The sequence below is a fragment of the Pteropus vampyrus genome, unplaced genomic scaffold, assembly GCF_000151845.1.
Source record: "Pteropus vampyrus isolate Shadow unplaced genomic scaffold, Pvam_2.0 Scaffold559, whole genome shotgun sequence".
Lineage (NCBI taxonomy): Eukaryota > Metazoa > Chordata > Mammalia > Chiroptera > Pteropodidae > Pteropus > Pteropus vampyrus.
Genome location: NW_011889340.1, coordinates 21,739 through 34,179, shown reverse-complemented (window position 1 = coordinate 34,179; position 12,441 = coordinate 21,739). Strand labels below are relative to the sequence as shown.

Below are 12,441 nucleotides of genomic sequence, written 5' to 3'. Positions count from 1 at the left end.
TCAGGGTAAGAAGTGTTGATGGTTGCCCATCTACGTCAAATTAAGTAGAAACACGTCAGCAAGATGTTTCTTTCCTCCCCGCTCTGATCCTGTTTACTCTACAGCTTCACCTTTTCTCACTTTCTACTCAGGATGGCTTCCCAGGCCCACCCAAGTGGTTCTCCTTGGACCAATACTTCCTTCTGTAGTAAGTGTCTTTGCTCCCATCCTCCATCCTTTGAAACTCTAATCAACTTCCAAAGCCCATCTCAGTGGCCACATCCTCAGGGAAAATTACCAGAAAAGTTTTCATCAGAATTCATATGTTCTTCCTCTATGTTCACAAAACAATTTTTAAAAAAATATTTCAATTGTTCCTAACAAGTCTTATGGTAAAATAGCTGTGTGTGTTTCTCCATACATAAACACTGCTCTTCATAGGAAGTTTTTATATATTTAATCATTTTTAAAGCCTAAAGCACCTTGTCTTTGATAAACCTCAATAACTTTGTGTTGAGTAGAGTTATATTACATGTGACCCCAAACATATGAAGATATTTCTATCAGTTGAGGTGTGCAGTGAGAGGAAACCTGTCCTCAACATAGTCTTGCCCACATAAAACAGGCTGACATTAAAGTCAGTAAATAGAGCAAGTCTTCAAGAAAAAAACACATTTTTTTTAGAGGAGATCTTCCAAACAAACACCATCATAATAAATAATGATTTTATATACATTTCAATTCCTAAGTCAATAGCTACTTTTACATGCAGTCTGATATTCTAAGTTCATTTATGAGAATGTCACATCACTTTTAAAGTGCTCTCTAAAACTCAGGAAAATTAATTCAACACTTAAATCATTATGTAACATTTCCTTGTGGAATGTGAGACAGATGAGATTTATGAACTGAAAAATCAAGACTTTAGAGCTAAAGATATGAAGTAAGTAAATCACTTATCCAGCTATTATTCTTAGCTCTTTATTGGGCATTCTTTGAAGATTTATTCTGGAAGATTTTATGCTATTGTTGAAATAAGAAATTGCCTTTCCTCAAGAAACACAAATAAAAAACATCATGTTTTACATTATTCAATAATAAAAGCACAATCAAATACGAGCCTTTCAAATCATTTACATAGTGATTCTTGATGCTGAAAAGGATATAAAGGCGATTTGTGTAATAATTCAACTTTGGAGTTTCTTGTTTTCAAATATTACATTTTTTCTCTTTCTATTTATTTGGCAGTTTAAAAGAAAAATCACAAACATACAGGAGAAATACTATTTACATTTTGCTATTGATTATTTTTAGGAAATACCATTACCTAGGCATATTTATAAAAAAGAATTCAAAAAAAGAGACATTTTTCTGGTTTACAAAGATTAGAAAGATTGAAGAATTTTTTAAAAAATGCAAACTTGAAATTCCCATGTACTCCTAAGCATATTCTAGAGTTCCAATATGATTTTTGGTAAAATCCAATTTTATTTGGGCTGAGTAGCTATGAAGTGGCAAAATATGATAATGCTCCATGTTGCCAGCTCTGGAGAAAACAAAAGAGATGTTAAGTCTACATAAAATCACTTATATAGACAATGGTGGCCATATAAATGTAGAGTACTTTAGACCCAATATTGTAACTACATGAAAAGTAGATGACCATGTGGATATGATTGTAAGAGACAACACAAGATACAAGATACATTGAGTTAACAGAAATGTGATCATGTTATACTGGTCAAATAAATTGATCAAGGAAATTATCTTTTTAAATAAAAAGTTAACCAAAATGTATGGAATTGGCAGATTGGTAAGAAGACAGTATGAAGATGTGATCCGCAGAGTTTGGCTCATGATTTTCACAAAAAAAGAGAATATGATAAATAGAGACAAGACAAAGAGAACAAGTTGCAACACCAGACAACTGGTCAACCTCAGGGAGCTAAATTCCTCCTCTCTTGTTCAATTTATTCTGAATATTTCCAGGTGAATTCTTCTGTTTAAAGAAATAAAAACAGACTTATTATACATGAATAAATCATACACATTTACAATTCCATCAGAGCATTTTATGTTTTCTAATTCCTATCACCTTATAAGACATCATATAATCTCCAATTTGTAAAAGTTATCTATCGATAATCTATCTATCTATCTATCTATCTATCTATCTATCTATCTATCTATCTGTTTTTTAGGAGGTACAGACTTTGTATCAGGCCAAGCAATGGAGAATAATTGTTTTCAAACATTATATTTCACCTCATGGCATCTATAATATCATGGAGAACACAATCATTAATTAAATAACCAAATCTATAAGGGTATTATATCTAAAAAGGGATAAATGTAATAACAAAAAAAATACACAAAACTCTGAGGAAACTGAGTTTCTAAGGTGAAGTAATTTTCTAGTTAATGATAAAAATGAGTTAATTTTATTGAGTAAATACTATATATCAGGCACTATGCTAGGTACTTTACATGTATTAATCCATTTCTGTTACACGGCTTCCCTAGAGATAGTATTATATATTAATCTTATAGAGGAGAAACTGAGGCTGAGAGAGATTGAGAGAGGTTGAGAAATTTACTCAGTAAATCTCATTCCAGAGTTCATTCTCTTAACTATTAATATAGTTGATAAATGATGGAGTCAGGATCTGACTACGAAGATCACTTTACTGGACAAGTTGAATTAGTCTATACATTACAAAGTAGGAAGTTTTCTCTTAGCTGATTATATCATTCAGTGTGCATGTAGCTGTCAAATACCTGATCGACAACATTTTTGGAAAACAAAAAGTAATAGTTTTTTTCACTGCATGCTTTTTCCCTTCAATGAAGTATAATGGAACAAATATAGTAGAAAAACAAAAAGTAATACACTTTAAAGACACATTTGAACTTCTCTTCTATATGATTTTAGATTAATAATAATCTGTGAGTCTCTGTTCATATTTAAAGTGGGAATTATAATACCAAAATAGTAATATTGGTGGTCACATTGTGTAAAACAACATGTATTAAAACAATACCTGAACTTTGGTAAGCATTATTATTTCTTTTTCTCTCCTTCATGTGTATATGTATGAGTGTGAAATTCTAAACATTCTTACACTATCCACTGCTCCCAAGAAAATATATGATACACGAATTAAAATGTTAGGCTTTTAACATTACTATTCTCTGGAACATTTGTTTATTTTTTCTAAATATACATTGAATCATTTTTCTAAAAAAGCCATCAATAAGAATATTTAACTTTTAGATAGGTGGGGAGAAAAATATAAAATATCAACACTATTGTTCTTTAGGAAAATACAGAAAATATTGTCTCTTTTTACATTAATTATTTTATCATCGCATTGCTCAATTTTTTAAAATAAATATGGAATACAGAAGAATTAACTTTCAAAGGAGAAGAATGAAAATTTAAAAGCCTGTTCCTAAAATCCCTCATGAGAGACATTATCATTAATAAAGGAATTCCTTAACTTTTAGATGAAAATACAGGGTCTACTGAAATAATCTAATAATACAAAAAGCATTTAATTAGCACATATTTATTCCATGTCCGGCACAATGAAAAATAAACTGTTTTAACATGCTGATGGTATAATTCGAGCCAGCCGGTCAATTCATGAAAGTTTTCTCTATAACTCCTCTTATCTTAAACTTGTGTGTATGTGAACATAGCGATATGGCTTTTTTCTTATATATCTAAAAATAAAAGCAATTATTCACTTTCAAATAGGAAATTCATTTATTATTTTATGCTGCCATCATTATCGAAACTTCATTTGGTGCCAAGCTAGACTGTAAAGAAAGAGACATGAACCCTGAGATCAGAAAATTTGTAATAATAAAGGAATTGGTTTTACATAACTGAATGTATGTGTCTGCTTAAATAGTAATAATAGATCTAGGTATGTGTTTAAGTACAATTCAACAAACTTTCAATTGAATGTTATAAGTCACAAAAATAATTATTTGTTTATATGTGTGTTTTAACAGGACTTAGAGACAATCTGACTTTCAGTATAAAGTTATTAAATGACAACATCTAGTTATATGAAAGATTGAAATAATTATACGGAATAATAAAAAAGTCAATGAACATTAATATGTTAGCCTGCAGGAAATTTTGAGCAAAAATAGGCTCTAAGCCAGAAAAGAAGCTTTGAAATACTACTAAGAAAAATGTTTGAACTGGGGGAGTGAATAATTACAATTCTATGGTTTTTTCCTTTTTCACTGAAAGTAGCATTCACATATGAGATCACAAATTGGTTCTACCACTTATTTAGTTCAGCCCCTGACTGGCCTGATATAACATTGTATTAGGTGCAATAAGTATGTTGAAACAGGAGCATAAAAGATGAACAGTTCTTGTCTGTACAACCATAAGACTAACTTCAATTTACTCAGAATAAATTGTTTCTTTCCTCTTTTACACCAGCACTTTCATTTTCTTATATTATAGCACTTAACCAATTGTATTGATTTTTCTTTTTATAGTTTCATAAACTCTACAAAACTATACAATCCTAGAGCTTCTTGAAGTTTCCTTGGTACTTGGAGTAGGACTTGGCTTATTGTAGAAACTCAATAAACATTCATTGACTTTGTTTATGGTATGTAGCTTCAAAGCCACCTGAAATGTTAACATCTTTAAAAGATCAACTTATCGTTTTCATTCTTTAGCATTGAAATATATTTAATTTAGTTAACATTTAATTCCAAAATTAGATATGTAATAATTAATTGTGGCAGAGGACAATTGTGGGTAAATTTGAACTATGATGCAAATAACAAATATCTATCTCATCATTAGTAATAGGTTAATATGCAGAGATGAGAGAAGGCATGAAAATCCTAGACACTAGAAGGCTAGAATGTCACTAATAAACTCTACAGAAGTCACAGTTTCTTCTGAGATATGGGTTATGCAAGAGCCATTATTTGCCTACTTTGGGAGTTAATATCTAAACAAATAATTGTTTGGAGGTTTTATTTCTTGTATGGCAGTAGGAGGAAAGTATCTTATTAAAATTGAGTCTCACAAGTGGGGAGAACTAAACGGATGTCACGGGGATATTATTATAAGTTATTATTATAAGTTCTCCTTCCTAGAAGTGACAGCAAGTCTCATCACTATTGTGGTCACATTCCCCTATTTAATGAAATCAAAGACCCTGCATTGTAAATGCTACAGAATTATGAAGTACTTAAAATTAGCTCATGACAGTCAACATGTGTACTAACAATTTTGTGTATATGTGTATATATAAACCCGTACTGTGACAAATTGGTTTGGAGATATATAGAAATTTTATGGAAGCAAAAAGAAAGCTGTTGATAGTGGTAACTTTGAGAGGTGAGAATGGCAGATCAGAGAGAGGCAAGAAAAGGAAATATTTTACTCTTTTACTTTACACTCTTCTGGAAATCGAACGTTTTCCTACAAGAAAGGATAATTTGCATAATGTAAAAGTAACATATAAGTTATAAATGTAAAAGTGTGTAAAAGAAAAACTATGCCTCATACCTCTATATATAACTCTTACCCCTTTACACACACAATGTACTCACATGTTACATGTAAAACTATAAATCTTATATACCCGTGCCTTTTATGTTTTGTCATTAGATTATAGATTTTCATTATCGATTTAAAATTGGTTCTACTGAAAGGCAGTTAAAGTCAGATCTAGTTCTCATAATTACATCTTTTATTTAATTTACAAAGAAAGATACACTGTGATTTTACTTCGAAAGTACATTTCTTCTGATCAATTTCCAAAAGGCTTGTTTTACATCCTTGTTCCTCAAACTATAAATGATGGGGTTCAACATAGGGCTTACAAAAGTGTAGAAAACAGCAATGATTTTGGACTGCTCCACTGACTTATCTGTGGGAGGTCTAACATACATGCAGAACAGGGTCCCATAAAACATAGTCACTGCCACCAGATGGGACCCACAGGTGGAAAAAGCTTTGTGCCTGCCTTCAGCAGAACGCATCCTCAGGATGGCAATGAGAATGAAGACGTAGGAGATGAGGATTATGAGGAGAGAGTTGGAGAGGTTAAATCCTGCTACCACAAACATGGATATCTCCTTAATGAAAATGTCAGAGCAGGAGAGTTGGATGAGGGGTGGGTCAGCACAATAGAAGTGATTAATGATATTGGAGCCACAGAAAGTCAAGCGGTATGTCCACATGGTTTCCATCAGGCCACTAAGGAACCCATAGGCATATGGACCAGCAATCAGACGAATACAGATCCCTTTGGACATCTTGCTGCTGTAAAGCAAAGGGTTACAGATGGCCATGTACCTATCATAAGCCATTACAGCTAGTATGTAATATTCAGTAATCACCATGGCAATGAAAAAATAACACTGGACTAAACAAGCAGCATAGGAAATGGTTTTCTTTTCTGATAAGAAGTTCACCAACATCTTGGGAGTCACGTTAGTGGAATAACACAAATCCAAGCAGGACAAACTGGCGAGAAAGAAGTACATGGGGGTGTGAAGGTGTGAATCTATTCTGATCAGTACCAACATGCCAAGGTTCCCTCCAACAGTGATCAAGTAGATAAGCAGGAACAGCACGAAAAGGATAGGTTGAAGTTCTGGACGATCTGTCAATCCCAAGAGAACAAATTCTGTCACCAAGGTGGAATTTCCTCTGACCATTTTCTTGGGTGTCAGCCTTGTTCACTTAGATGAATTAAAATAAATTAAGAAGTGAATGAGAAGTCCATCATATGTTTCTTCTCTCCCTATCTCTCTTTCTCCTCCTTCTTCTGCTCTCAGTCACCCTCACACATAGCTATTATTAGACAGAGTTTGAGACTGTAGGAGCTGGGACTGTTAAGAAAGTGATGGCCCCTATTAGCTAAATGTATTATGTGCAGATGATTCCCAAAGAAAACAGCTCCTGTGACACCAACTTGTTTTGGAATGGGGGAATTATGATCCAAGTTTGTCTAAAAATTGGTTGAATTACCAACTACCACTTGCAGTTTACACTGAGCCCAGGAATGATTCTGGATAAAATGGCAACATATATTTGGAAATATTTTTGCAGTCGTTAATAGTATGTGCATATCTACAAGTTCAACTTTTGAGAATTGCACATCCTACCTGCTATAGTAGAGAGCCCCAAATTATAGAGGTTTGAAGGAAATTCTCTGGGACCTATTTTACTATTATATGCATGAAATGTAGGAGATTGTGGAATACCTATGTGAATAGACCAAAGATAAGGACCCCAAATTCAGAAATAAAGCCCTATATGAATTACTGATGAAGGAATTTTCATTCAGAAGAGTTTACATGAATAAAGACAAGAAAACCATGCACAGGATAAAAGAGAAGTGGCCAAAACTTAGATCATAGTTTTGTTTGTTTATCCATTTTTTTTATCATTTCACCAAGAAAGCATTTAAGAGATTTATAGTATATAACAAAATTGGCAAATTTACGCTACTGGTGGAACATAAATTTGACTCTAAGCTTTCTAGAGAGATACATAAATAGTTCAACCTTCTTTATTATAGAACTATAATGTCCAGAGTTATAAAAAAAACTAATTAAGAGAGAATTAGTCTTAGCTCAGAGTTCAGATGATACTAATTACAATGAAAGGATTATACATTCAGATAATATTATCAGTTTGTTAATACTGATTACAATGAAAGAATAAAATGAGAAATAATTGCCAGGAGTCTAGAGAATATTATTTTCATCATGAATTCTTAATCCATAATTTGCCAGGAGTCTAGAGAATATTATTTTCATTATGGATTCTTAATGTTGCCATGTGTTATTGCATAAGTAATAGACTAAATAGGATAAAGAATCAAAACTCATATGCTTACAGGAGCCATTTAGATAATAAGCATGAGTTGAAGGGGTCTGGGTAAAAGTGATCTGACGTGAGCTAGAGAACGGTTCCCAGGATACAGAGTCAGCAGCCACTCAAGTCAGCTGAGATTTTACTATATGGTAGCATAGCCCGTGTTCCAAGATCTTAAGACTCTTCAATTTTAAAGAAGTATCAGAATTCATCATGTTTATTTGAAAACTATCACATACATTTTGGCAAATAATACAATTTTTAAACCTATCTTTAACCAGGACATAATGAAAAAAAAACCTGTATCCTTGATCCATGGCAGTGCAAATGACAATCCCGTGCAATGTCAATGTCACCAACTCTATATCTAGTGTCTAAGGTGTTCCTGAAGATGGAACCAAGTACTCTTAAAAATTTGCTGCTTTGATTTTAATGCTTCCAGGATGTTATATGATTTCATCATTATAATAATATAACCTTTGCACACAAACAGCATTGAACGCTACATGCATGCAAGTCACTTTGCCAGGAAAGTAAAGATAACTGGGAACGGTGCTTGTCTTAAAAGAGCTGCTTAGTGTCTTCTTGGCAAATGAGACATATGAAGAGAAAATTAAGGTTAAAATTGTAGTTCAATAATAAAGATTTGAACACAGTAACTAATCAAGTTCAGGAATCAGGATAAAATCAAAGAACAATAATCTTTAACTGGGGCTTAAATAACTAAGAATTTTCTAGGCGGACTAGCTAGAAATGATTTTCAGATAGTGCGAGCTGCACATGCACTAACAAGAGGCGTTGAAGAGAAACCAAACATATTCACATAGATGCAAAGAAAATTTTCTATTGTGTCAAATAAAACGTTTAGGAAATAGCAAGCAGCCAAGAACTTGAAAGTCTCCACCACAGGCTAAGACTTTTGAACACGTCTGAAAGTTACGAGATAACATATCATTGAATTTGTCTTTGATATTTGTTTGGAGTATGTAGGTGTGTTACATTCAAGTTGCAGTGGTAAATTAGAACTCACATTCTCTGTTAATTTGAAATAAAGTTTGCAGGGCTTAAATCTACAACTTTGGTCTCTGGGAGCAAAATACAATAATTAGACAATCAGGATATATGTAGATAGTAAAAGTGCTCTTTCCTCACTCACTAGAAGGAGGAGTCCATTTGGAAAATATTTGCCTTAGTCATGTAAATCCTCCATTGTAACGACATGATGATACTCATCTAATCTTTAAATAAGGACAACTATGCCCTAAATAGTAGCACCAGTTCGGTTATCATATTACATCAAACAACTAATAAAGACAATAAAAATATTAAAAAGAGATTGGAATTTAATCTGCCTATTTCCTACCTTTTCCTGTAAGTAAGTTTAGCAACCACGCTCTACAGTTTAGGAAGAAAAGTCTATATTTTGATAATAATATTTTTTCCCATATGCACAGGCATTTCAGTTTTACAAAGCAATTTACGCTATTCTATTATATTTTCCCTTTAGAAGAGTCTTGCAACTGATAGAACAAGTACAATTAGGAATGAAGAAAATAGAGTAAATAAACAAACATTAAGCTGGCCATCTCCTGAGTTTTTAGATTAGTGTTTCCAAAATTGTGTTCATTGGAACTGGATATCAGGCAATAAAACAAGTCTATGGTAAAAAAATAAGTTTGAAAAATGCTGAGATTTGGAGAAAAAGAGAGGCTGGATTTCTCTCTTGCAGAAAGTCTCAGAATCTTTTATATGTTCATATGCATTTGAAGTTACAAAAGTTGGAAAATAATATGCAGCCTTTCTTGAGCTTAATTGTTCAAAGAGCCTGGAGCATCTCAAATGTTCTCTTTAGGCTAAGAAAACCTCAATTCACAATAAGCACCAGAGTTTACTAGAATCCTTGCACCCCTAAAGCTAGAGAAATACAAGATAATAAGATATATTCTGTATTATGTGGAAAACCACCTCCATTCATAGTGCCAATGGTCGGGTCCTAAAGCACTTTTGAATTTCTCATTGATTCATGTTCTCAAAAGAGCAGTTGCTTACAAGAAATACTGAGCATGGAAAAGTTACTCCATACGTGAGGAGGAAGTAAAAACAAACAGAAAAAAAAATCTAAGCTCTCTGAAGAAAATAGACTACAATGTGACACCAGAGCTCTGTACAATCACACTTGGACTCAAATCTTTTCCACTTTCAAACACATCACCTATATACCTGGATCCTAAATACTAACACCTGTCTGCTCATCATCTCGTATCAAGCAAATAATAACAGTTGCTTAACTACGTGTCTATTTGAGATAAGGCATATGGTAAACTAAATACACGTGGATATAAGATGAGACGAGTCACAAATATTTTCTCTTTTTTTCCCCCTGTCTTCAATTCCCCGCCCCCGCCCAACTTCCACCCCGACCTATGGATGTTGTCGTTTCCCCTTAAGAACTGGATTTCTGAAAGCGGGGTGTCTCCTCCCACAGGCTCGTGTTGTGCACCCGGGGCCTGGGGCACCAGGGGCCTGGCTCACCCTGCACACTCAGGGGGCCTAGCACACCCGGGGCCTGGTCCATGGCTCCACCTGGGGTGCAAACCCAGGGCCTTCTGCATGTAAAGCAGACTTGCTAACCACTACACTATGGAGCCACCCCAAGTCACAAATATTTTCAATACTCTCCTATAACCTGCACACATTTTAATTTTTCTGTGTTGAAATTACATGTTTAGCTTTTTTAAAAATTATACCTCCCTAGTTTCCCCTCTCCTTCCTTTTCAAGGCCCAATCTGCCACCCATGACCCTCATCCAAGACCACTCGAATAGAGTTTCTTGCCTGATTCACATTTTAAAGTCAAAAAAGAAACTGGGAATTTAAAAAATATCTTTGATCTGAGATGTGCATATGAGAAATACCATTGACAAATTTAAAATATTTCTGATAAATCTCTACTATATAGTCAAACTTGCTGCATTAGAGCTATAGCCTTTTCCACTGAAATTAAGTATCTGAATGCTTTTGGAATACTTAATAGAAACTCAACTAAAGATTATTTCTCTTTCTATAAGCAAATTCTTATAGATCTTACACTGCTGGGATGTGTCAAAGCCTCATGCTTAATGGCTATGGGAACTGCCTTTGATAGGTATTCAATTTCTTATTCAATTTTTATTGTGTGCTCTGAGTTTAAGATTGTTTAGTTATTTGATATTTATGCAAAAATTAACAAAATTGATCCTCCATGACTCTTACCATTTCCTATTTCCTATTCTAATGTAGAAAGACAAGTAATATATAGTGAATTGATGAAGAGACAGTTGAAACAGTTTGTAATAGCTATGAATAATTTGTTCTCTGTAAGAGAAATATCATACAAAAAAATTAGTGAAACTTCAGTGAGGCAGGAAAGCAGATATTCTTCTAAACAGGGTTTTCCCTATGACGTTGGTGCCCAATTCAAAATTTCTTGGTGTTCAGGAGTCAGTGTAGGTAGTAATGAATTTTTTAAAGTCTATGTTTCTTATTTCAAGAAATATAACCAAAATAAAGCTGCACATTAAGTTTCACTGGCCAATAATGCAAAATTGCTTTCCTCTGGGTTGGAATGATCGTAAATAAACTAGATAATGGAAACAATGCAGATTTGCATATGCTGATGAATTTGATTCACAGGATACCTATACCTATATATGTTTATTTTTTAATATGTGAAGATGCAAGAAAAAACCATTACTTATAGTTTAGTAGAGATTATTAAACAAGAAAACATAGGTTCCTCTTATGGTAAATTGGTAAACATGATAAATATTTGGTGAAAATTTGGAGTTCCAAGAATATCCTATTCTCCCACTCAAAAAAAAAAAAAAAAGGCAACTAATCAATGAAAGTACAAAGCTCACCTCTACAAGTGTCATTGGTACCTGAAATACTTATTGTTGAAATGGTCATTTCAGGACAAATTTGCCATCTTCAGGTTCCAGTTAAAATGCAAATGTCCTAGGTAGTAGGATCACACTGAACTAATGTCACTTTTACTAACTATTTTGTGTGCATATGATGACCATTTTTATTCTCCTATAAGATGGATTGAGTGAGAAACTAGGTGTTATTGAAAACAAGGAACGGACCAAAAAAAAAAAACAGAAGAGTTATTGAAGTTTTAGTAATTCAGTCTAGAAATTACCTTAACAGGTCATTAAGACCAAGATAAATTTGCAAGAATAGCTGAGCAAAAATGATATTTTAAGGGAGGAAATGGAGAAAAAGCTAGCTGGGTCATGGAGTTGGTGGAGCTATGCATGTCATATGCCTGTGCTTTCCCTAGAAGAAGCGCCTTCACTGTCCACTCTGCCGTAATGAACTCCAGCACCTTCCCCCAGTCTTTCCATTCTGGTGTCTCATTAACCTAAATTATAGATCATGATACACATGACTTCCTACCAGCCAATGACATATCAGTAAAAATTCTTTTTGAGTCTTCTTTTAGAAAGTGGTTTTTTTTTTTTTTTTTCCACCTTGATAGAGTAGATTTCTTTCTATAGACTGCGGAATCTTCATTTATTCACTATCAGACTTGGACTAAATAAT

The 12,441-nt window shown here is 33.5% G+C and overlaps 1 protein-coding gene across 1 annotated transcript; it reads right to left on the bottom strand.

Moving 5' to 3' along the window:
* Nucleotides 1–5,751: 5,751 nt before the first annotated feature.
* On the bottom strand, nucleotides 5,752–6,693 carry LOC105308216 (olfactory receptor 1030). Its single transcript, XM_011384058.2, has one exon. The coding sequence runs from the start codon at nucleotides 6,688–6,690 to the stop codon at nucleotides 5,752–5,754; it is 939 nt and encodes a 312-aa protein (XP_011382360.1). The 5' UTR covers nucleotides 6,691–6,693.
* Nucleotides 6,694–12,441: the final 5,748 nt, after the last annotated feature.

Coding starts and splice junctions, on each gene's coding strand:
- LOC105308216 (XM_011384058.2), bottom strand. CDS start 6,690: ATGGTCAGAGGAAATTCCACCTTGGTGACAGAATTTGTTCTCTTGGGA.